The sequence below is a fragment of the Typopeltis vanoorti genome, chromosome 9 (genome assembly GCF_054136105.1).
Source record: "Typopeltis vanoorti isolate ZY-2024b chromosome 9, IOZ_Tvanoo_1.0, whole genome shotgun sequence".
Classification (NCBI taxonomy): domain Eukaryota; kingdom Metazoa; phylum Arthropoda; class Arachnida; order Uropygi; family Thelyphonidae; genus Typopeltis; species Typopeltis vanoorti.
Window position 1 is genome coordinate 110,834,971 of NC_143557.1, and position 27,323 is coordinate 110,862,293.

At 35.1% G+C, this 27,323-nt stretch overlaps 1 protein-coding gene across 3 annotated transcripts in view; it reads left to right on the top strand.

The window, feature by feature from the left end:
* Window positions 1-27,323, top strand: part of LOC150103422 (E3 ubiquitin-protein ligase MARCHF6) — a 271,806-nt gene that overhangs the window by 224,058 nt on the left and 20,425 nt on the right. For all 3 annotated transcript variants that reach the window (XM_090397403.1, XM_090397402.1, XM_090397400.1), the window contains one exon: window positions 14,831-14,920. In XM_090397403.1, coding sequence (XP_090253529.1) covers window positions 14,831-14,920 — 90 coding nt within the window. The remainder of the gene's footprint in view (window positions 1-14,830; window positions 14,921-27,323) is intronic.

Genomic DNA, 27,323 nt, shown 5'->3' on the forward strand with positions numbered 1-27,323 from the left:
TGACTTCCTACCATACTAGCTTTGTTGATTCTGTTGTCAATTTTCATATTTAATTTACCATCTTCAGTAAAAATCGTGCTTAAGTAGCTGAAATGTTTCACTTGTTCCACAGGTTCTCCACTCACAACACATTTGACCTTTTTAATGATTCTGCCTATTTTCATTGTTTTTGTCTTTTTATTGCTGACCTTCATACCATATCTATTACAACAGTTATTCAATTTAGTCTGGGAATCTTGCAAACTTGTAGCAGATTTATTTAGAAGTATAACATCGTCCGCATAAAGCAAAGAGCTGACATTAACATCTCCAATTCTGATATCATGTTTAATACCACTTTCCTTCATAATGTGATCCATATAGATAATGAATAACAGCGGATAATGTACATCCTTGTCTCATACCAGATATAACATTAAACCATCTTCCTGTACTTCCTTCAATTCTAACTGCTGACTTACAACTCAAATAAAGACTAAGTATTGCTTGATATAATGCCCCATTGACACCATATAACTGTAGCGTATTGAATAGCTTCTCTCTTGGTACCTTTTCGTATGCCTTTTCCGGATCGACAAAACTTAAAAAAGAGATCTTTGTTATATTCCCATGATTTCTCCACTATTTGTCGTAAAGTGAAGATCTGATCTTGACAGCCTCTATTTGACCTGAATCCAGCTTGTTCTTCACCAAGATTTTCTTCCACAATTCTTCTCAACCGTTTCTCAAGCATAAATCTTACCAGGAACACTCAGTAGGAAAATACCTCTATAATTCTCACATTCAGTTTTATTTCCCTTTTTATATATGGGTACTATGAGAGCTCTACTCCAATCATCGGGAATTCATCCCTCTGTCCAGGCATTCTGAACTATGCAGTGCAGCCACTGTAAGACTTTTATGCCACCATACTTCAGCATTTCTGGTCGAATATCGTCTACTCTTTCTGCCTTTCCACATTTCAAGCCTTTGATGGCTTTTTCTACTTCATATATATACGTATTCCTGACAATATGCCTGTTGAGTGTTTTTTACCACTGTTCTATCATTACTTGTTTCATTTAGCAATTTTTCGAAGTAATTACTCCATACTTCAAGGATATCTTTTTCTCCCATTTTCATGTCACCTTTATCATCTCTAACTCCTTTTACAGCATTCTTTCCTCCATTTCTAACCTCCAGAATATTTTGCTGCCTGCTTGATATTTATTTTCTATGTTCTTACCAAAGTCCTCCCATGACTTTTGTTTAGCTAATTTTACACAGTATTTGGCTTTCTTACATTTTTCTCTATATTCACTAAGAGCATAAGCTGACTTATTTGCCGAGAATTTTTGATATGCTTTCTTCTTTTCCTTCACTGCCTCTTTAACTTCCTGTAAGAACACCATGGAGTTCTAATTATTCTATCCTTGCAGACAACTTCACCACATGCCTCTCTAGCTGAATCAGTCAGGGTTTTCTTCAAGGCTTGGCACAAAATCTCCAGAGTTTAATTCCTGTTCTTAAATTCTTTCATTTTTTTCTTCAATAATCTTTATGTGTTTTAGTTTACAATTCACGTCTGAGAGCTGCTCAACTTTTATTCGCTTTAAAACTTTCTTACATGTTATTCTTTTCATTATGAAATTCAATTTTATCCTGCTCAAGACTGATTACTTCCAATTTTTAAATCTTCTGTACACGCTGGTGTCCTGCACCAGGGAGAAAACATCACTGTCAACAATAACATAGTCAATGAGACTTTTCTTATTCCTTGCCACTTCTCTCCATGTGAATTTGTGCACATTTTTATGTTGGAACATGGTGTTAGTAATAACCAGTCCATGTCCTGAGCAGAAATCCAACAGGTATTTGCCATTATTATTAGCTTTGTTCTTTTCTCCAAATTTTCCCAAAATATTTTTGTATGTCTGACAATCATTTCCTACTATGCTATTTAGATCCCCAATAAGGACCAACTTTTCCTTTTTCATTGTGTCAGTTGCTTTTTCTGCAACTGCAGGAAAATTCCTGCACTTCTACCTTAGTAGAACCTTTTGTGGGACCATATGCACAAATAAGTCTCATTGTCCAGTTCTCCATTCTCATATTTGCCCACATCACTCTACTTGTGACTGCCTGCCATTCAGTGGCGGCCCGTACATAAGCACTGCGACACTGCAGCACCCCCAAGGAAAAAATGAAAAAATTAAATTTTGTTTGTGTTTATAAATAATAACAATGCTTACAACATTATATAAATGCAGTACATGTTAAAGGTTACAGCTTATGTTTTGACATTGATTGAATAATTAATGATTGGACTTGTTCGATTAATGCTTTAGACTACGAAACAAATGCGCTGCGATCTAATGCTGATATTTGTTTGCTCATGTCATTGCACGTTACGCCATTCCCAACTGTAACTGCTCAAACAGTAGCAGTGTATTTTTAGTATGCTTACACGCCTTATTTCTGTGAGATATGAAACGTTTATTATTGGTGCCTGTGCCTGGTGAACTATTTTTTGTGAATCTTATTTTATTTTATTAAAATAACATATAATTATTTATTTATTATAGATACAAGGCTGAATTATGAAGAGTGTGACTGTTGAAAATATGAAAAGATTAATATTTTTTCAATTATCGTTACACGAAACAAATGCACTGCAATCTAACGCCGATATTCGTTTGCTGTCGTTGCACGTTACGTCATTAGATACACTTCTGCTTGGGCAGTGTATCTTATGTCTGTGCTCATTATTTCTGTGAGATATGAAACGTTTATTATTGGCGCTTGTTTGTGGTGAACTTTTTTTTTTGTAAATCTTATTTTATTTTGTTGAAATAGCATATAATTATTTATTTATTATAGATACAAGGCTGAATTATGATGAGTGTCACTGTTGAAAATATGAAAAGAATTATATTTTTTCAATTATCATTACACAAAACAAATGCACTGTGATCTAACGCCGATATTCATTTGCACCTGTGATTGCTATTGATACAAAACTTTTGTTATTGGTGTTTTTTCGTGGTGAGGATGAAATATTTTTAATATGTAAATTTGTTACTGATTAGGAAAAAAAGTTTTTTTGTATATGCAGCACCCTTACTTAAAATTTTCACCTGCTGCCATTACTGAATGTTTGCGTCCATTACTGAAAATGTATTCATGACTGCATTCCTTCTAGATGTTTTACCACTGTTCTATTACTGTTTATCTAATTTAAAAACTTTTTCAACCCCTTTTTGAAATAAAATTTCAAAAAGTGATGCTCTTTTTCAAAAAGAGCACCACTTTTTGTGGTGCTCTTTCTTGCATCTCTGAGTATTGTTCATAAATAATGAACACCACAGAATAGCTTGTCATTTTCATATATTTATCTTTTATATTCTTTCTGAAAGAATATAAAAGACTTGTTTAGCTACTTTTACACATAAATTGCCTTTCTCTGTATTCTCTAAAGCATATGCTGATTTGGTAGGAACTTTTAATAAAATAAAACTGGATGGGATGGAAGGATACTGCTTGCCATTAATCAGGATAAGACTAATCTTACTATCTTGCTATCTTTTTGCTAAAAGCTGTATGGTTAATCCAAGTTTCTTGGGGAGGTGGGGAGAGACACTGTCCCTATAAATGGGACATTATGTAGAGCAATATTTAGCATAGTCCATGTTTAAGTCAGTGGTTAGATTGAAGGAAGTAATGTACTGGAAGAGATAGATATAAATCAAGTATAAGACAAAAGAAGCACACTGTTCCCACTCTTATTTATCATCCATATGGATCATGTTATGAAGAAAAGTGGCATTAAGTCTGGTATTAAAATTGTATATATTCACCTCAGCTCTTTACCGTATGCAGTTGATGGTATGTATTTCTTAATAAATCCAGTATAAATCTTCAGGATTCTTTAAGAAAATTTAATAACTTCTGTAACAGATTTGGTATGAGCAACAAAGACAAACACAATGAAAGTAAGTATGCAGGAACTTGGAAAACACAATCATCATTCTCAATGGAGAAGCTATAGAACAAATACATCTGTTTAGACACAATTTTTAGTGACGATAAATCATTTATGATACGGTAACAGACAATATAATAAGAAAACTGGTTTGGTGGAGGATCAGTTGAATAAATTGATATTTAGAATAAGAAAAAAATTAACCAAAACACTAAATTTGTATATACATGACAGTGTTCAAGCTAGTATTAGTGTATGGGAGTGAGTTAGAAGAGAAAGTTGATAAAAGACAAGAGACTACAGATATGAGAGTTCTGATAAAAATTAAGGCATTGAACAGGTGATATTCAATAATGGCATCATGTTAAAAATAAAGATATGAGTAAAAGAACTTGACATCATTAGCATTCACGAATGAGAGAGCATAGCTGATCTAAGGTGGTATGGTCGCTTAAACAGAAAGGGAGAGGAAAGAAAAAGATTTAATAGGAAGACCAAGATCTAGCTGAATTGCATGGTATGCGTTTAGAAGACCAAAATATAAAATATGACAGTATTTAGGGTACTTCAGATGAATCTGAAGGGAAATTGTTGACAAGAAGTAGTAGTGGAGAGGATTCAGAAATAAGTGTGGAAAGTTCCTATGAGGATAGATCCAAGGTTTATTACAAAATTTGGTGGTTAGGTGGAATGGTGTGTGAGAGAAGCATATGTTGGGAAGGAAGTTTTATGGAACATGTGTGCAGAAGAGAAAAAGATTATTCCTATAAATTAAGTATGAGTGGCTAGCAAGGAAGTTAGGACTAGATTTTTTTTGCTTGGTGATTGGTAAACAAGTGAGGCTTGTTTACCAATTGTGGTGATAGATTTATGATGGGCATTATGTTAATAGTAGTTGTGGATCTCATGCAGTGAGTCTTTGGACATCCATGAAGATGTCAGTCATAATAAAAATCAGTTCACCTGTTCTGGATAATCTGGGAATCTGCTCTAGAGACCATAATTTTTTATGACACTTCTGGTCTCCAATATGCAAGTTAATGGTCTTGCTCCAACTGATGAAATTCATCATAAAGACCTCCACAAACATCTACTGCACTGTGGAACTTGTACTTCACATCACCAACCAGGCTGCTATTGATTGCTCAGTGGTCTTCCTGAAGAATTCTTCAGGAAGACTGAGGTTATTTAAGGAAACAGCAAAATATCTTTGTAAACAGTATAGACTAGCATCCATATTGTTTGTGTAGCAGACGATATAAATTCCTTTTCTGCTTTTTTTTTTTTCCCTACTGCATAACCAAATTTTTTTGATATAAAGATTATTAATTCTTCTTCTTTCTTCTACTCGTTATTCCCGCTTTTCTATGCAGGGTCTGCGTGTTACTTAGATGCAACTTCTTGTTAGTACCACTCCCAACCGACCTGTTGCCTAACCTGCTGCTGGGGGGGGGGGTAAACGATTTTTAATTATTATTATTATTACTAAATCTCCATGGTGTCAAAAGACATATCCCATGAGATCATTGTTGCTAACTTCATGCTCATCAAATGCACCTTCAACTCATTTACTGCTTTTGCATCTCTCTACATAATCAGATAATTTCACTCATCCACTACTCTAATCAGAGATCTTCACTCCCTTCTTCCTATCTTTCTTATGTAATTTCCAGGGGTAATACTCCCTCTATTCTATGAAAAATTTATCTTCTACATTCATTGCAAATAACCAATGCATAACTTAATAACAGGGATGATGAAGCGCAATATATAGCCTCTCCCACTCAAATACCAACCTCTCCCTTCTCATGATCCACTCTGTTCTAAAAGTACAAACGAAGCAGTGGTGACCAGGCATGGGCATTACAACCCTAACAGAGCAAATGTTGGTAGAACTGGCTATCCAGAGCCATTAGGTAGCAACCTTACCACTGGACTTAACTAGCAAAAGGCTAGTAACCTGTCCTTGGGAAATTTAATATACTTTCAAGTCTCAGTCAAAGAAAAGCTGTAAGGACCATCAGGGAAATGGCCATGAATCAGGAAAAAGTGAATGCAACCTGGAAGAAGGAACATATAATAAAAATTGCAACTAGAAATGTAAGTAGTATTGTGCACAAATAAGGGGAACTTGATGAACAACTAAACCAGGTAAATATAAAGACAGAAACAAAGAAAAAGTAAAAAAAAAAGGTACCAAAGAAACAACTATATATAAATCTATAGCAGAGTAAAAAAAGAAAGAGCAAAAACAGGTATAATGATACACAAATCTATGAAGAACAATATTATAACTAATGGACTGAAAGACTAATAGAAATTAGACTCAAAATATTAAGAGATTACATAATATTTGGGGCATATGCACTGGAAGAGGGGAAAGAAGACAGTAAAACCTTTTACAAAGAACTGCAGATCATAGGAAAAAACAAAACAGACTATTTACTACTAGCAGGAGATTTAAATTCCAGAATAGGAAACAAATTTCACCAAATCTCCTTACAAAACATAAGGAGATTTGGTGAAAATGCATGTAATCAAAATGGACACAAACTGCAAGATTTTGTCATTTATAATAATGAAAATAATGAATTTGGTATTTGAACATAAAGAAATACATAAATATACATGGTCAGCTAGAGGATGGTTAGTTATTGACTACATTATCGCAAATTTTTCATGTGTAAACTTGTTTACACATGAAATATGTACAGCTAGGCTACTTATGTGCGGAGGCAGATGACGTCACATGAAATTGCCCTAGTATTCCATAATGCATGGCAATAGTCACTGACTGCTTTGACAATTAACAAGTTTTTGCATTGTTATAAAAATGAATTATACTTAACAAGAAATTGTTTTGTTTTTATCCTCTATCCAAGCATGAGCAAACAAAAATTTGCATGTTGTAGAATTATTTAATGTATTCAGATGTATTTGCATGAATATTTTTTGTAGATTAATCATTATCATTGGCTCGATAGTGGGTCTGGCCTTCTTAAGAACTTCTGTCATCCTTCTTTGTTTATTGCTAAGTTCCTTCAGTTTTTGACTTGCAGAGTTAATATCTTGGATCAAAAATCTTAGTTTAGGTCTAAGAATTTTCCTTCTGGTTGAGCATCTTAATTATTCTGTTATTATCTATGTATACAATATGTCCAGTGCCCAATTTAATATTTTGATGTATTCAATGTCTGGCTCATTAAACAAATCTGTATAATTTGTGGTCTTATCTTTTCCTCCACACACACCATTCTCTTGTACTGCTCCAAAAATATTTCTGAGACCTCTTCTTTTAAATAGTCGAATATTATGGGAGTGATTTTTTTTCTTTGAGGAGAAATGTTAAAATATGAAGGAGTTTAATATTGTAATGACACTGTAAATTATTAAGTATAAGATTAGATGGCAAACATAATAATGTTATGGAAAACAAGAAAACTATAAAATTTTTATAGATAATCTTATTAATTCATTATTTTCTTTGTTTAGAATTTGTAGAAATACATTTTTTTTTCTCCTCTGAATGTAATATGTTATGTGATAACAACAGTCAGATATTTAGGTTAGAATTTGTTTTATAACTGACAAATTCTATTCACCTGGAATTGTGTGACTGGAGAGGAGGGGGGAATATTACATGTAGTTTTAGACATTTGAAGAAGGATGCTAGAAGCAAAAGGAAAGGACTCTTGAAGTAAACCTTTCTTAAGAAATTACTTGTGCTGCATTTAGTAAAATATTAAAATGGAAATCTTTTCTTTTTGATGCATCTTAATCAGCACCGTAGGTTATGACGATGAATGTTTTCATCATTATAACCTAGCGTCCACTCACAATTGCATTACATAAGTTTTTACTTATGTAATGCAATTGTGATGAACTTACAGAATCAGCAATGAAATGTGAAATTACCATGTACTATGTTAAAGGAAGTTCATTTTCAGTTGTTATTCAGAATATGATGTCATCAGTCATGTCAACATTTCTAATTTTGTGAGGAAGGAAAAAAAGTAATTTCTCTTTAGATATGTTACTAGATAGAATATTGAATTGTATTTGCATAAACATCTGCAGAAGCAGTTTAATTGAATTTTTGGAACTTAGATTAGATCCAAAATCATTTACTGTTTTTATTTATTTCATGTGCAAACTAAAGAAAATGTAAGATCATATATATAAATGATTAAAAGCATACATTTAAAGAAATAGACATTAAAGAATACGGATTAAAAGCGTACATTAAGAGACAAAAATGCCACTTGCATAAAATATTACACAAAAACATAAAATGTCAAATTTCACTCATCCAGTGATTAATATACTTTAAAGTTGTTTCCTTATACTGCATTAAATCTTCTCGAGTACATATATTATTAATGTCTATTAGGCAGCATTGCAGAAGAGGATCCATGGTTTGTGTTTCACCACATGAGCAGCTGTCATTGTCTGTGTACCCCATCTAGCCATATTCTGCTTTGATCTGGCCATTCTGGAACGAAGTTTATTCACTGTCTTCCATCTTTGACAGTCTAGATGTTAGCCCGATGGAAGAGATTCGTTTAAATTCAGAGCTTCTGGAGATTGTTCTTGTCACATTGCTGACCTTGTGACTTTTATGGAATCAATCACTGAGTGAATAAAACTTTTCCTTGAGTTTAGCCTCCTATTTACTGCAACATGTCCATACAAAGGATGCCATTCATCATTTAGTTGTTGTTTCTGCTCATATCTACTCTATGTTGTTCTTCTGATATGAGGAGGTGCAATACCAGACAGTGAGTATAGATGGTAAATTTTTGTAGGTTTAAGGCAGCCGATAATGTGCCGATACGTTTCATTAAGAACCTTGTCAATAATTTTGACATGTGATGATCTTTCCCAAACAGGACTAGCATACTCGGCTGTCGAAAAGCAAAGTGCCAATGCAGTACTTGTGGATTTGCACTCCACCGAGATGATGTTAATCGCTGCAGGATATTATTACGTGTTTGAATTTTAGCTGCTGTCTTCTCTATGTGTCGCTTATAATTTAAGGTCCTATCTAGAAAGACACCTAGGTAAGTTGGATTTCAATAATTGATCATTCCATTCTATATTCAATTCTCTGCTTGCCTCCCTATTATTGAGATGGAAAAGACACATTTGAGTTTTACTGGAATTTGGTTTCAGTTGGTTTTCCTTATAGTAAACTGTGAAGGTTTCTAGTTCTTGTGTGAGCTGCCTCTTAATGTTATCAAAGGATTTTGCTTGATAAGCTATTACCCAGTCATCTGCATATAAGAAGGTTCTTGAGTGTGGGTTTATAGGTTGGTCATTAGTATATATATTGAAGAGGAGGGAAGAGAGCACACTTCCCTGAGGTAGACCATTTTTCTGGATACACCATCTGCTCTTTTTTCTTTGGAAATCAACAAAGAATCTCCTGCTGAATAGCAGCGAACTGAATACCTCCACTAACCGATAGCTGTTTGTCATGCTGTAAATTTTGACTATAAGCTTTCTAAGATTTAATGTGTCATATGCTGCTGTCAAATCTATAAATACAGCTCCTGTTGCTAACCCCCTTTCAAAGCCATCCTCAATAGACTGTGTTAAGTTTAATACTTATCCAGTGGATGATTTTCCTGGTCTAAATCCTGCCTGTTCTTTTATCAGCACTTTCTCTATTTCTGGACTTAGTCTGTTCAAGATTAACTTCTCATACAGCTTCAGCGTTGTGTATAGGAGAGCTACAGACCTGTAGCTCTTTGGATCCTCAGCAGGTTGATCCAATTTCAGGATAGGTATTACTTTTGTTTGCCTCCATATGCTGGGTATTTTAGCAAATTTCCAACAAAAGTTGAAAAATTCTAACAACCACTCCTTTGCCTTTTCTCCCAGATTTCTTAGTATCTCATTTCTGATATCATCTATACCGGCAGCTTTTCCTGGTTTTAAGACTTTTAGGGCATTTTCTAGGAGAGCAGAAATAATGGATAGTGTGAGACAATGGGGGTTCAGTTTGTGAATTTGTGCAGAAAATTTGAAGGAAAGTTGGAATGCTTTAAAGTTGGATTGCATTTGAATGGATTTGGTGTTGGGCATTTAAAAAGGCTGTTGTTTGCTGAGAAGGCACAAAATGAAAAAGTTATGTTCCATCGAGTCGTTTTCGACTCTTGGTGATTCTATGAACATATATTCTCCATTCAGAACTGTCCCTGGCCATATCTTTCAGAATTTCCAAGCGCATTCCAGTTGCTTCTTTAACTCCATCAACCCATCTAATTCTTGGTCTTCCTCTTCTCCTGCTTCCATCAACTTTAGCAAGCATCATCATCTTCTCCAGACTGTTATTTGCTCGCATAATATGTCTAAAGTATGACAATTTTTGCTTGATTATCATAGCTTCGAGGGAGTAATTTGGTTTTATTCTGTCTATCACTGATTTATTGGTTTGCTTTGCAGTCCATGGTATTCTTAGTAAGCATCTCGAAACCCATAATTCAAATGCATCTATCTTCCTTCTTTCACTCTTTCTCAGGAGCACAAGATTGTTAATTGCTTCCATTTTTTCCCCATCTACTTCAAAATCATTAAGTTCACATGTTGCCATAACTTGGTATTAAGTTTTAAGACCATATTTAGCAATTTCTTCTTTAACTTTCATAATAAGTTCCTCCAAATCTTTTTTGCATTCTGCTAGCAATGTGCATACCTCAAATTATTAATATTTCTTCCACCAATTTTAATTCCAGCTGAAGACTCCTCCAGCCCTGCCATTCTTAAAATGTATTCGCTGTACAAGTTAAACAGATACAGAGATAAAATACATCCTTGTCGCACCCCTTTACCTATTGTGAAATACTCAGTTTCTCCAAGATGTGTTCGGACAGTAGCTTCTTGTTCATAATAAAGATTCCTCAGAAGGATAATGAAATGCTCTGGTACTCCCATTGTTCTTAACACATTCCACAGTTTCACATGATCTACAGAGTCAAAAGGCTTGCTGTAGTCAAGGAAACAAAGGTAGACATTCTTTTGATATTCCTGTTCTCTTTCTATTATCCATCTCACATTGGTGATTTGATCTCTTGTTCCTCTACCTTTTTGAAATCCTGCCTGTTCATCTGACATTTCTCTCTCCATGAATGGTTCTAGTCTTTTCTGAATGATCTTAAGTAAGACACGACTTGCGTGAGAAATCAGTGCTATAATTCTGTAATTTTTGCACTCTCTTGCATCGCCTTTCTTCAATAAAGCTATATAAATTGATTTTTTTCATTCCCTAGGCCATGTAGTTGTGATCCAAATTTTCTGACATAGAGCTGTTAAAATTTGAACTGCCCCTTCTCCCAGGGCTTTGAGAAGCTCAATAGGCATTCCATCTCCTCCTGGTGCTTTCTTATTGAATAGCTGTTGCAAAGCCCACCTCACTTCACTTCAATGTAGAGAATACTGACTGCGAAATGTTTAGGCAGATTTGTTGGGCATGTAAAATACATGACAGAATACTATAGGGAAAGATAGGATATAGCACTATATCCTTACCCTGGTGACCATTGCCTGAATATAAAAATGGAGCAGCATCCTGTTTTTGTAACTCTTTTTCTAATTCTTGTGCTGATTCTGCTTTTTATTGATACATTTTGTATTAATGGTGCCTGTTTTCATTTCTGCTAATCTACTAGCTGGTTTTGGGTTGTCTGCTCTGGTTTCTTGACAAAAATAGCAGGGTCTCTTTTATGTTTGAGATCTCTCAGCCACTATGAGATTATTCATATTGTACCATCATGTCTGTTTGGTTTAAGCCAGTACAGAATACAGTTTGATCAGATATAGAAAATTATAGAAAAACATTTTCCAGTATAAATCTAAAAATGGATTTATGTATCAGCTTCCAAGCAGCAAGCACTCTGTTGTTCCCATTTAAGTGCCATCTCCTATCTAGGAAGTTGACTACCATGATTTGACTCATGGCTAACTATGGGCGTTATGTCATGTGGTGAGGACCCTATGTTTTCCACAAATTTTCATAAATATTGATGGCTGTAAATCCATATGTGTTCACGAGACCAGTTTGCCTGTTTTTTTTGGGGGGGAAACAAGTTTCCAGGTGGAAAAATCCCCTAAATCCATATGAGACTGGCTAACTCACCTTTAGTTGAAAGAGACTAGATAAAGGTTCCTCGTATAATGGACAGGAATCAAACCCAGGTCTTTCCGACCAAAGGGCTTCGCTTATACTTACTGAGCTATGGAGGCTCTAAGCTGATGTTGTTATCCCCATAATAGAATGATAAACTGTCTAGAGTGGAATTAAATTTTAATGTTCATCTTCTTTATATCATATACAATGTTTCTGATAGAATAATATTTAAAGCCAACTAATTTCAAAGTGAGAAAAAGGGTACTTTTTCCAGACACTATGAAAAAGTGCTTTAAATACTGTTAGGGATGTATTTTCAATGAAACAAAGAATAAATAAAATTGATAGTTATTTCTAGCATTGTTATGAATGTATGCAAATTGGATGAAAATTTTGTTTTAAAATGAGACAGCTAGTATCATGGAAGAGACAAAATGGAGCTGGTATCAAAAGATAAATTTGCTAGTATTCAGTAGTGATGTCTCGCTGTGTGAAATTAACTCCTAAGTTATGTACTTCACCTCTGTTCAGAAATGGAGTACACAACTGCATCAAGAAATTGAATCACCTAAATTTATAAAGGGGTGGGAAATTCTTATATGAATTTTCAATTTGTTTCATTTTCTATCATTTTTTGTAGCAGTTCATTGTTATAACATGGCATCAGATGTCTTTTTATACCCTGGGGGGGGGGATATTCTGAATAAATAAATATGATGGGGAGCCAGTTGAATAAATTTATATGGAATAAGAGAGAAATTAGCCGAAACACTAAACCAACAGTATACAAGACAGTGCTCAAACCAGTTTTAAATTATAGATCTAAGAGTTAGATTAGAAATAAAGCACTTTATCAATGACTACAAACCAGAGATATGAGAGTTCTGAGAAAAATTAGGGGAGTGAACAGATGGCATCAACTCCAAAATCATATTTAAAAAAAAGATATTAGAAAGGAACTTTGACACTATTAGCATTCAAGAATGTGAACTAATCTAAGGTGGTATAATCACATAAACAGAATGGGAGAGGAAAAGTTAATAAAACAGGTGTTGGAGCCTAGGTGGCAGGATAAACACCCATAAGAAGACTAAGATTAAGGTAGACTGATTCAGTCAGAATTGCCTTATAAGACTGAAATGTTAGATACAACAATATTGGATGGCTGACAAGTAATAGACTAACTTGCAGAAAAATTATTGATAAGAGATTACTAATGTGAACTTGATTATGCAACACTGTCGTAGTAGCCACTAGAGAATACATATCAAGAAATTGATGATAAATAAATAAATACACACATATATATATATATATACGCACCAGTGGCATCACGTGCCCATTTAGGTGGGTGTGTGTGCTGTCATGTGGCTTATGCGACCCATGCTACAAAATTCACATCAATTTCACCGTACGATTGCATTTTTATTGATGTATGAAAGTTTTAAGAGTGCATAAGTGCTCACCTTAATTAATTGTAGGATAACTTTGAATACTTTAATTTATCAGTTAATATAATTTTAAATATGGAACGCATAAAGGCCAAATGAACAATAGCTATGCTTCACACGTGGCGTTTATGTGAGAAGCACAAAAGATTTATGCTTCATGGTGAGATTAGATTATCATTGGCAAATACTAGAGTGAGATACAGATAATTTGAATTTTGATACTATTTTTAAATATAGCCGTATAATATGCACAGAAATCAGAAAAAGTAATCACTTGGGAAATTATTTTTTCCAGATTGGAGCAAAGAAAGGCTGAAATAACTTGTTTGACTTATTCATATGCAAGTTCCAACTTCCTTCAACTATAATCATACAATCTGTGAAAGCTCTGGCAGAAAACAGAACATTCAGTAGACCTTTTGCACTGCTTCCCATTGTAAATGTGGGCAAAAAAAAAAAGTTATGATTTATAGAAAATTATATATTAAAAACTTGCATCGGTGCCCTAAACAAGCAGTTCACACTTCATGCGCGCAGAACAGATGAAACTCAGAAAACAACTCATGACAAATGACAGCATTCAATTAGATTGGTTGACACAAGAACCAATCCCAGCCACTGATTTCTGGGTGCTATTGTCTCGACACACACACACACACACCGTGCCTTGGTGGTTTACAACCACGGGAATGCTAAGAATTTGACCTGCTGCTCCATCTGTACACCTGTTCAAAAGGCTCGAGGGTGAATTTTATTAAAATTTTATTATCCATTTTGTGACTGCACACACGGGCTATTAATGTGAATGTGATGCAATGTTTACGTGTTGAAAAGGTCCTCTTCATCAAAGCATTAGTATGTTGTGTTTAATTTTAAGAATCATGCAAAGTGAGGAAACAATTAAGGGAGCCTTTAAATATAAATACAAAAATATAATATCAGTGATATTTCTATTCTGTGGGTGTGAATTGTACACCTGGAACATATGCCCCTGATACACTTAGTTGTAAGAGTTACGCTTTCATTATTTCTATTCCATATAACCTGATGAGTCCAATGAATATGTACCAGATATGGAATAACTCACTGTATTATGAAATCAGAAACTTATATCATTGCCTTGTAAAGAGTGACTATTCTAACCTAAGAAATTTTTTTTTTTTTTTTTTTTGTTATTTACAACATTGAAGTGCACTTGAAGTCATGAGTAATTATTTTGTTAGCACAACTAAACTTTCAATTCTTTATAGCTCTTTAAATTCTTAGTTTTGATGATAAATAATCTTTTAGGATTGGGCTCTAGGAGTTCTCCACACGAAGATATTATGTGCAGGTGCATTAATGGGACCCAATTTTTGGTTGAGAAGAGCCATTGAGCAGGTAAATAAAGCTTGGGTAGCTGAATATAGTTATTCTAAATTTCATATAAAAATCATAAAGTGTTTGAAATAATTTGAAATACTTTTTCTGCTAGTTCCTTCTGTTAATCACTCTTAAATGAAATTAAAGAAACATATTAAAGCACAAGAATTCATATGACATCCAACCCCCTGATGCGTAAGGAATTCTGCAGTGAATGAGGATAAAAGGTAAAATATAATAACAGAGACATCCGTTTATGGTGATATTTAGAGTTGAAGCAGAAGTATAAAGAAAATTTTTTTGTAACTAGTACCATAACAGTAAAGTAATATTTATGGAGTCTTATATTTGTTATTATATACTTTTCTGTAACATTTATCATTTTTTCATCATAAAAATATATGGAATTATTTGTTAGATTATATTACATTATAGTTGTTGAACATTTAGGGATCAAGCGATTGTTTTGATCTCTAGTAGTGAAGAATTTCATTTAGAATAGTATTAACTGTGGGACTACGTAGTTCATTATTCTGAGGGGTTTACTATAATGGTGTTTATTGCTGGTACATGTTTGTCATTAATATATTCAGTAAGTACAATTATTTACCTTTTAATATTGCATCTATGCAAATGCTTATTTCTTTAAACAAGTATGATTATTCAGAAATTAAAGAATTAGTTGTCAAAACAGTAATGGCCTAAGTATATACTTTATTTGTTCATCATAGTTTATTCGCAATGTGAAAAGAGAAAAAGATTTATATTAAAAATTAAATTTTGCAAGTTATGGTCTTCCAAGTCTCTCTATCTTGAGCTAACTGGTAGATATCAGATGGAATTTTACAGTTCATCCTACTGATGGTTTCACATATATATTGCCAAAATTGTTTGCATGGTCTTCCTCTACTGCGATTGCCATCTTCTGGTTTGTACAGGATGAGGGATTCCAAAAAGGGTGAGACTTCAGGATGTCTGAGTTGATGCCCAAGCCATCTGAGTTGTAGTTTTTTGACTATATTGACAAGTGGTTATTGCTTAGCCAGATTTAGCACAGCAGAGTTAGTGACATGGTCCATCCAAGTGTATCCAAGGAACAGTCTGAGACATGTAGTTCCAAAGGAGTTAATTAGATCTGTAGTTTTTTTTTTTTTTGGTGCTTATTGTCCAAGTTTGAGAACCATACAAGAAAATGGTTTTACTGGTTGCATGGTATAATCTTAATTTTGTCTTTAATGATATTAATGGTGATTTCCAGATGGGGGTGGAGTTTGTTATGGAAGACTAGAGCAGCTGTTTACATTTTCTAATATCATTTTCTGTATTCAAGATATTGAATACAGAAAATGATTCAAGATATTGAAAGTCCTTTACTCTTTCTAAGGGTTTATTGTTGATATGAAGAATAAAGTTTTCACAACCTATTGAGAATACTTTGGACTTTTGAATGTTGATCTGCATACCAATAATTTTATCCTGTGCCTCTAGTAGATTGAGATGTTTTTGTACATTTGTTGGTTCTGTATGAATTAGTATAACATCATCAGCAAAGCTAAGATCAGTTATTTGCATGGCATGGGTGGATGTTCTGATGTTAAAATCAAATGGTCTGGAAGATGTAGTCCAAGCATACTAAAAACAAATAAGGCACTAGTACATCACCTTGCAGGACTCCTGTTGTCACCAGAAAAGGATTCAGATGTTTCTGTTTTAAAGATTACTGTAGCACTGTAATCTTTATAAGGTGCTGAGATTGCTTGTATAGTTTTGAGGGTAGACCATAGAAGTTGTGTATTTTAAACATTGCTTCTCTATTAATGGAGTCAAAGGCTTTTTTGGTCTATAAAGGTTAAAATGAGTGGTAAGTTTTTATCACTGAACCTTCCATGATTCTTTTGATGCAATGTATCTGTTCTACTGTACATCATTTTTTTTTTTTAAATCCAGTTTGGTTTTTTTCTTAAAAGTGATGTTAAGTAAGGTTCTATTCTATTGAGTATCATTCTATTGTAGATTTTAATTGTGGTTGATAGCAAAGTAATACCTCTGTGGTTATCCATTCTATTAATCCTTATTGTCCCCATGCCCTTTTTGGGTATGGGGACAATAAGGCCTTATTTCCATTGTTGAGGTATTATTCCAGTGTTTAAAGCTTGATTCATTATAGCAAGGAGATTGGAATATGTATTATACCCAGCATCTTTGAAAGTTTCTGCTCTGATTTCATCAATCCCTGAAGGAATTTCCTGCTTTGGTTTGATCTATTGCTATTTTTAGTTCCTTTTCAGTGAAGTTGTCACAATTTATTGGTAGAGCGGTAATTAGATGCAGGTCTGCTAACTGACTTGAATGTTGGGGATCATCAACATTGAGTAATTGAAAGTACAATAGTTTCTCCATTCTTTCATCAAGTTCAAATTTACTGATAGCTGTCTACTGTTTTTGTCATGTGTGACAATATTTCCACTTTTTGTTTTATGGTGACAGATATAATTTATCATTTGAAAAATGTTTCTAGTATCCCCAGTTTTATTATAATTTTCAAGTTCCTCGCAGTATTTATTTATTTGATTTTCTTTGTCTCTGACCTTGGAAATACTTTTATTGGGATTATATTGATTAAGTGCATATAACAACAACTAAGTTATACCAACTAGTTTCACCAACTAAGTCTGTTGGCATCTTCAGGGTACATAACTGATGTACGGCACTAAAAAGTAAAAAACTGTTACAAACTATAATCAGCCGATTCCAATTATATTAAACAAAGAACAGAGCGCGTACAATACATTCATAGAGCATGGATGATATCACTTGTTGTTATTTAGGAACGTTCTATAGTTGGCACTGTAATTCAGTTCTGGCAAGTTGAAGGATCTGATAAGGGTCTTCCAGATCACGGGCAAGATTAGTCCTTGGTTCCTGTTAAGGTTTTGTGTACAGCGGGCAACTGTTGTGGCCTCCTTAAAAATTCGGGAGCGGAAGATTAACAAGACCTCCAGGAAGAACTATCCCTGATATCCACCAACCTTACCATGAATGGATTTCCTCGAACACTCGTCCACAAGATACTTTTCTCTGAACCCCGACAAAGACAACAAGATGATGTACGTTATATTTCTACCATCGTCATTCCATACTTGGGGACAGTTTCCAACAAGATTGCTAGACTCCTTAGACCACATAAAATAAGAGTGGCCTTTAAACCCACAGAAACGATTAGACAATTCTTAAGATCTCCAAAAAATAGCCATCCTTTCTCCAAATATGTTGGAGTTTATAACATACCATGCTCGTGCGGCTTGAATTACATCGGCCAAACTTCAAGGAGCCTTGAAATTAGGCAAAAAGAACACATAGGTGACGTCAATAATAACAGAGAAGAAAAATCGGGATTAGCTTTTCATTTCTCAAGAACGAACCATACCATAGAGTGGGATAGAAGCACAATTCCTTACATGGAGGAGGACTTCCGCTCCCAAATTTTTAAGGAGGCCACAACAGTTGCCCGCTGTACACAAAACCTTAACAGGAACCAAGGACTAATCTTGCCCGTGATCTGGAAGACACTTATCAGATCCTTCAACTCGCCAGAACTGAATTACAGTGCCAACTATAGAACGTTCCTAAATAACAACAAGTGATATCATCGACGCTCTATGAATGTATTGTACGCGCTCTGTTCTTTGTTTAATATAATTGGAATCGGTTGATTATAGTTTGTAACAGTTTTTTACTTTTTAGTGCCGTACATCAGTTATGTACCCTGAAGATGCCAACAGACTTGGTTGGTATAACTTAGTTGTTGTTATATGCACTTGATCAATATAATCCCAATAAAAGTATTTCCAGAGCTTTTTGGTCAAGAAAATTAAACTTTTTTTTTTTTTTTTAATAACATGTCTCTGACCTTGTTATTTAAAATGTCTAGTTTATCTTTATTTCATTCCTGTTTAAACGGCAGAGTTTCCAGTTATATTGTTTCTTTTTAGGCCTGTTATTTTTAGAGGCTTTTAGTGAAAGTTTAATGTGGGCACTGATTATTCTGTGGTCAGAGTTTAGTTCAACCGCATTATATGCTCAATAGTTCTTGAACGATCTGATCCACTTTCCATTGATTAGAACGTGGTCCATTTGGGAATGAGAACCATTTGGATGTTCCCAGGTCCATAGTCTTCCTTCTGGATGTAGAAATTTGGTTTGGGTAATTACCATGTTATGGCTATTGCAAAAGTTCATAAGAGAATGTCCATTGTTATTTGTGGTTTCATGATAAGTATATTTATCCACATTTTTAGTAGTACTAGCAATGTCTTACCAATTTGGGCATTAAAATCGCTACCAATGAGTGTGACGTTGTGAACTGGAATGTTCATGACAGTTTCAGAAAGATCTTTATAATAGGTGTTTCTGTCTTCTAGTGGAGCACATTCTGTAGGAGCATACATGGATATTATTGTCAGTTTTGGATTGGTACTTATGGTTATGAGGAGAATTCTTTCAGACACTTTTTCTGCTAGTTCTTTCTTGAGCATTATTTCAATACCTCCAGTACCATCATTGTGTGTTGAGTTATAAATAAATCTCAATTTTTTTTGTCAGCTGATGATGTTTCATTCACTTCATGATTGTCAGTTTTCTATCTATGTTTTTGTATACATATAATGTCTATGTTGACTTTTTCTGCTCCTCTAAGTAGTCCAAAAAATTTTCCAGTTTTCTTGAGTGTACATACATTATATGTTGAGAAGATGAGATTAGGATTCCATTATTTAATTTTGCTCTAATATGTTTTACCAGTGACTTTAGCCTACTGGGAATTTACCCAGTATTTCCCAAGGGGCACCACAAGGAGGTGTGGCTTGGATTTTTATCCCCACCCCCCAACACACACCTTATTTGTTAAGATAAAGAATTTAATTAATGGAATTCAGAGCAACTTGTCAAAATCTTAAAAAATATATGATATAGTTTGCCAGACAAATAATTAAGGATAAACTTTCCAAATTCTAGTGTGAGAATCACAAATAATATACAACTCTAAAGCAACATAAAGCTATTGAAATAAACAGCAATTCTTAGTAATCTTTTTTGTGTAGAGCGCTTGTGTGTGTGTGTATACGCGTGCTAATTACTAGGGTATTTGAATAATTCCTATTGACATCAGTAAATCTTGTAAAATGTTTTCTTAACTCAGCTTAAAATGATATTCCTTTTTATTTTCTCCCCAAATATGTTTGTTCTGTGTGTGTGTGTGTGTATATATATATATATATATATATATATATATATATATATATATATATATATATATATATATATATATATATATATATATATATATGTGTGTATGTATATATATATATATATATATGTGTGTATGTATATATATATATATATATATGTGTGTATGTATATATATATATATATATATATGTGTATGTATTTTATCATTAATCATATCAGTAGGTCAACAGTCATTCATATCCACTTGAAAGAAAATTCTTAAGTATCATTAAGGAAAAGAAAGCATGACTATGGGCATTTGCACATACTATTTTAACCTGGAACCATATAAGTGCTAGCTTTATTGGTCTGATCAGCTGAGTGAATAGTATCCCTACTTCAAATTCAAATCCCAGTTTGTGAATATTCATTAATGGTTAGATAATTTTAATCGTGCATTGTGAGACCACCACCCTGCTTATTGAAATATGAAGGGTCCTAAAAAATTTCCATATGGTCTCTAGAACAAGATTACCTGAATGCTTAACCCTTAATGATCCCATGAGCCATTACTACCATTGAGAGGGCTGCAGTGGAGGGGAAACTATCATTTAAAAAAAATTAAAAATCCTTCGTCATTAGGAAAAGGAAAAGTTGGTTCTTGTTGGGGATCTAAATAGCAGAGTAGGAAATGATTGTCAGACATACAAAAATAGTTTGTGAAAATTTGGAGAAAAGAGCAAAGCTAATAATAATGGCAAATACCTGTTGAATTCCTACTCAGGACATGGACTGGTTATTACTAACATCATGTTCCAATATAAAAATGTGCACAAATTCACATAGAGAGAGAGAAGAGGCAAGGAATAAGAAAAGTCTCATTGACTATGATATTGTTGATAGTGATGTTTTCTCCCTGTGCAGGACACCAGAGTGCACAGAGGATTTGAAATTGGAAGTGATCACTATTTAGTCTTGAACAAGATAAAATTGAATTTTGAAAAGCAGAACATTTAAGAAAGTTTTTAAAGCGAATAAAAGTTGAGCAGCTCTCAGATGTGAACTGTAGGCTAAAATACGCAAAGATTATTGAAGAAAAAATGAAAGTGTTTGAGAACAGGAACCAAACCTTGGAGATCCAGTGGCAAGCCCTGAAGAAAAGATTGATTCAGCCAGAGAGGCATGTGGTGAGGTTGTATGCAAGGATAGAAAAATCAGAACTCCATGGTTGGACCCAGGAAGTTAAAGAGCCAGTGAAGGAAAAGAAGAAAGCATATCAAAAGTTCCTGGCAAATAAGTCAGTTTGTGCTCTTAGAGAATACAGAGACAAATGTAAAAAAGCTAAACACTGTGTAAAACTAGCTAAACAAAAGTCATGGGAAGACTTTGGTAAGAACATAGAAAATAAATATCAAGAGGTGGCGAGATATTCTGGAGATTGTTGAAGAAGCTTAGAAATAGAGGAAAGAGTACTGTAAAAGGAGTTAGAGATGATAAAGGTGACATGAAAAAAGGAGAAAAAGATATCCTTGAAGTATGAAGTAATTACTTCAAAAAATTGCTAAATGAAACAAGCAGTAATAGCACAGTGGTAAAAAACACTCAACAGGAATACATATCCATAATAGAAGTAGAAAAAGACATCAAAGGCAGCATGAATAGATGATATTAGATCAGAAATGCTGAAGTATGGAGGTATAAAACTCTTACAGTGGCTGCACTTCATAGTTCAGAAGGCCTAGACAGAGGGGATGAATTTCCGATGATTGGAGTAGAGCTCTCATAGTACCCATATATAAAAAGGGAAATAAAACTGAATGTGAGAATTAGAGAGGTATTTCCCTACTGAGTGTTCCTGGAAAAATCTATGCATGTATATTTGAGAAACGGTTGAGAAGAATTGTGGAAGAAAAGCTTGGTGAAGAACAAGCTGGATTCAGGCCAAATAGAGGCTGTCAGGATCAGATCTTCACTTTACGAGAAATAGTTGAGAAATCATAGGAATATAACAAAGATCTGTATTTAAGTTTTGTAGACCTGGAAAAGGCACATGACAAGGTACCAATAGAGAAGCTATTCAATACGCTACAGTTATATGGTGTCGATCAAGCAATATTTGGTCTTTATTTGAGTTGTAAGTCAGCAGTTAGAATTGAAGGAAGTACAGGAAGATGGTTTAATGTTAAATCTGGTGTCAGACAAGGATGTACATTATCCCCCCTCTGTTATTCGTTACTATATCGATCACATTATGAAGGAAATGGTGTTAAACCTGATATCAAAATTGGAGATGTTAATGTCAGCTCTTTCCTTTATGCAGACGATCTTATACTTCTGAATAAATCTGCTACAAATCTGCAAGATTCCCTGACTAAAGTGAATAACTGTTGTAATAGATATGGTATGAAGGTCAGCAATAACAAGACAAATATTACGAAAATAGGCAGAATCATTGCAAATGTCAACTGCGTTGTGAACGGAGAACCTGTGGAACAAGTAAAACATTTCAGCTATTTAGGCACGATTTTTAGTGAAGATGGTAAATTAAATATGGGAACAGACAACAGAATCAACAAAGCTGGTATGGTAGGAAGTCAACTGAATAAATTTATATGGAATAAGACAGAAATTAGTCAGAACAGTAAATTATCTGTATACAAGATCGTGTTCAAACCAGTTTTAACTTATGGATCTGATAGTTGGGTCAGAAGTAAAACACTTGACCAAAGACTAGAGACCACAGATATGATAGTCCTGAGAAAGATTAGAGGCGTGAACAGATGGCATCAATGGCAATATCATATTAAAAACGAGTAGATTAGGAAATAACTTGACATTGTCGGCATCCAGGAATGCGTTAGCAGAGCTAATCTCAGGTGGTATGGTCACTTAAACAGAATGGGTGAGGAAAGATTAGCAAAACAAGTGTTCTCTGCCAGGTTGGCAGGAAAACAACCCAGAGGAAGACCAAGATATAAGTGGATTGATACGATGCAATGTGCCTTAGACGATAGAAATATAAGATCTGATAATGATAATATTGGAGTTTTGACAAGTAACAGACTGATTTGGAGGAAAATTGTAGATAGGAAGTTAGTAATGATGTAAATTTTTCATTTAGTACTATCATATCCTGTACACCCCTTGAGGGTATATGTCAGGAGTTTGATGATGATGATCTTTTTAAATGTGGATGTTAAATATGAGGGTGGTCTGAAAAGTTCTTTACCTAAAAAATTAAAAAACGAATTTATAATTTCAAAATTATTTTTATTTCTCAACATAATATGTCATGATGCCATGACCTTTTCTGCTGATGGAACCGACTTTGTCTTCTTTGGCACCGAACAACCAGCTTTTGTCTACTGTTTTGATTGCTGTTTGGATTCTGATGTGTAATGGTGAATCCAAGTCTCATCCATAGTAATAAATTGATGCACAAAATCAGTTTTATTCTTGTTAAAACGCTCCAAGCACTGTTCAGAGATTTTTATACAAGTGGGTGCATTTTTGATATGCTGCGAGCAAACGTGGCACCCATCTTGCGCAAAGCTTTTTCATATGCAATTCTGCAAAATATATTATTATTATTATTATTGTTGTTCCGGGAAACTCCAAGGAGTCGACAGACTCATCGAGGGAGGCCCTAACATCATGTCAAGAACAACTATTCAACATTCACACAATATCTATCATACCTTGCCTTGAACTCATTCACGGTCGTAGCACCCACAACAGACTCTGGAAGCTTATTCCACTCATTTACCACTCTCCAAGTAAAGAACCTAGCTCTAACACCCTTGTCAACCACGCTCTTGCCCAGCTTCCATGCATGGCCCCTAGTCCTCCCACCACCAGTCATATTTTCAAAAATATCTTCTGGATCAATCTTATAAAAACCCTTCAGTAATTTGAATGTCTCAATCATATCACCCCTCCTTCGCCTATCGTCCAATTTCTGCAACCCACAAATCTTCAACCTATTCTCATAAGGTTCATTCCACAGACCTGCTATCATCTTGGTCACTCGTCTCTGGACCCTCTCCACTTCCTCCCCATCACGAAGAAACCCTGGTGCCCATAGCTGGGCACAGAAGTCCAGATGGGGTCTTATCAAGGCTCGATACAGAGGAACAACAACTTGTTCATCTCTGCATGTTAAAGTATTTTTCAGAAGCAAGTGATTTGGTGAGCTGTTTTAGTTACTTTTGCAATGTGCCCCCTAAACTTCAACTCCCTATCCACCAACACTCCCAAATCCCTGGCCTCATCAATCTCCTGGAGTATGGTTCCACCAATGCGATATACTGCTGCTATTCTTTTCACCCCAAAGTGCATAACCTTACACTTTGCCACATTAAATTGACATCCATTTTTCCTAGCCCAGTCCTCCAAACTATCCAAATCATCCTGTAAAATTTTGACATCCTGTGCACTCACAATTGCTCTACCCAACTTTGCATCATCAGCAAACAAGTGAACACTTCCTCTCAGATCCTTTCCAATATCATTGATGAACAAATTGAAAAGCAGTGGTCCAAGAACAGAGCCCTGTGGCACTCCACTAGTCACAAGACGTCTTTTAGACTCTACTCCTGAATAAACCACTCTTTGATATCTCTCCTTCAACCACCCTCTTATCCATCTCACCAACCCTATATCTATACCCATCTGCTCCAGTTTACTGATTAGGGTTCCATGTGGTATCCTATCAAAGGCCTTAGCAAAGTCCAGTAGTATCACTGTAAACCCATTACCCCTATCCAGTTCAGCCGTCACTGTGTTATAAAACGTGAGCAAGTTACTGAGGCATGATCTACCCTTCACAAAACCATGTTGTCCCCCATACAATATCCCATTTTCATCTATCCAATCCTGTATTCTTTTCTTGACTAATTTCTCTAAGACCTTGACAATGATTCCTGATATGCTAATCGGTCGGTAATTTACAACAGCAGTCTTGGAACCACCTTTATGCAGTGGAACTATTTTCCCCTCTTTCCACCCGCTCGGGACTAACCCAGACCCGAGACTCAAATTAAACAAAATGGTCAAGGGTACTGACAATTCTTTAGCTGCTTCTCGTACAACACGAGCTGGTATACCATCCAATCCCACAGATGTATTGACATTGAGGTATGCAATAGACTACTCACCTCCACTTCATTAACCACAATTCCCGTATAATCTACTGGTTTATTCGTTTCTGCAATGTCGCCACCTGGATGATATACTTTTGCAAAGTGCTCACTCAGTAACTCAACTATCTCAACTGATTCAGTTACCTCCCTACCATCGGCATTCTTTAAAATCAATCTGCCATGTACATTTTTCCTTTTACTTGCTACATATCTAAAAAACTGTTTAGGATTCTCTTTAGCCTGCATGGCCAATGTTCTTTTGTAATCCTTTTTTGCTTTTCTTACCACACTCGTCACCCTTCTGGCCTGCACTTTATACCGTTCATGTGCCTGCCGGTCATCCTTCTCCTTAAATTCCCTCCATAGTTGTTTCTTTTTTGCAACTCAAGCTTAATGGTGTTATTCATCCATTTAACCCCTACTTGATTTATTATTCGGACTCTAGGTATACAGTCAGCCATTGCTTCATGCAAGCACTTCTTAACTACCTCATGCACTATCAACTTCTAGTCCTTGCAGTTGTACATGCCATGGCACTGAACCAATCAAACTCCTAAGCTTGTCATACTTTCCAGCCTGATAATTCCACATGTACCCTGTCTTAATTGAAAATTCTACACCTTTAGCCACCTCCCAAGTTAAGACCCTATGATCACTCTCACCGATTGGTGGCAATGTGGTCATATTTGTTACAGCCAAATCCTCAGATGTAATTACTATGTCAAGCACTCTCTGACCCCTAGTATTTTCCATTACATGCTGTCGCAGATAGTTATCCCTTAATAACCGCATAAAATCCAGTTCCTTCCTCCCGTGTGTCCTCTCCTCACTCCAATCAATGTGACCATAGTTGAAATCTCCCATAATAATCACCCTCCTTCCATCCATTTCTTCTATTTGCTTGTGCATACTGTCACCACCATCTTTTTCATCACCTGGTCTATAGCAGCACCCAATTGTATATTTAGTTCTGCTAGCCACAATCTCACACCAAATGGCCTCAAATGTGCTCTTTTCTCTATCCTGCAATTCAACTTCTATTCTCCTTGGCTGGAGCTCATCAGCTATCATCAACAATACTCCTCCCCCCATTTCATTCTCTCTCTGTCATTCCTGAACACACTATACCCATCACATTCAATCCCACTAGTTATATCATCTACAGTCAGCCATGTTTCACTAATACCTATAACCTGTGGTCTGGAAGTGCCAACCATGGCCAAAAACTCTTCCTTCTTGTTCCTAATACTCCTAGTATTAGTGTACATGAATTTAAGACCCCCATTAGCCCCAACACTCCTTGATGCCTTATATTAACTATGCCACTCAGATTTCTTGTCCTTATTTGCTCTGGCATATTATATTCATTCTTACATTCAACTGCCTCCATAAGGACTGTATCTCTACCCCCCCCCCTTAACAAATCTAGTTTCCCTGAATTTGCACATCCACTACATTCAGCAACACTTTCTCAAGTCTTCTTACACCGTAACCATTCAAATGCAAGCCATCCATCTTATATAGATCCTTTCGCCCATCAAACTCACTCCACACATCCACAAATTCCACACCACTCGTCATACATAACTCACGCATAAAGTCATTCGCAATTATAGCCCTCCTTTTAAACATTTCACTGTCATACCGTGGCAAAAGACTAATCATTCTAACTCTCTCACTCTTTTCTTTTGCTACCTCAAACAATTCATTCAGGTCTTCTATCGTTTCCATTTTATCTCCTTTCAAATCATTCGTACCTGCCACAACAATCATTTCTTTCACCCTTTCCTTTTGCTCTCTAATAGACTCAGTTACGTCCTTTATGGTCGCACCAGGTTGGTACGATTTTGTCAAATCCTCTACTAACACACCTCGTACTAACGAGTCTCCATACAGCACTCTATCCTTCATTTTGTTCATGTTCACATTCATACGTCTATTTTTCCTGTCATACCTTTTATTATTGGTTTGTTCATTCAGTCTACTTTTGTTCATGCACTCTAGCTGCTGTTTTGCTCTTTCTATTGCACTATTCAACAACGCGATCTCACTCA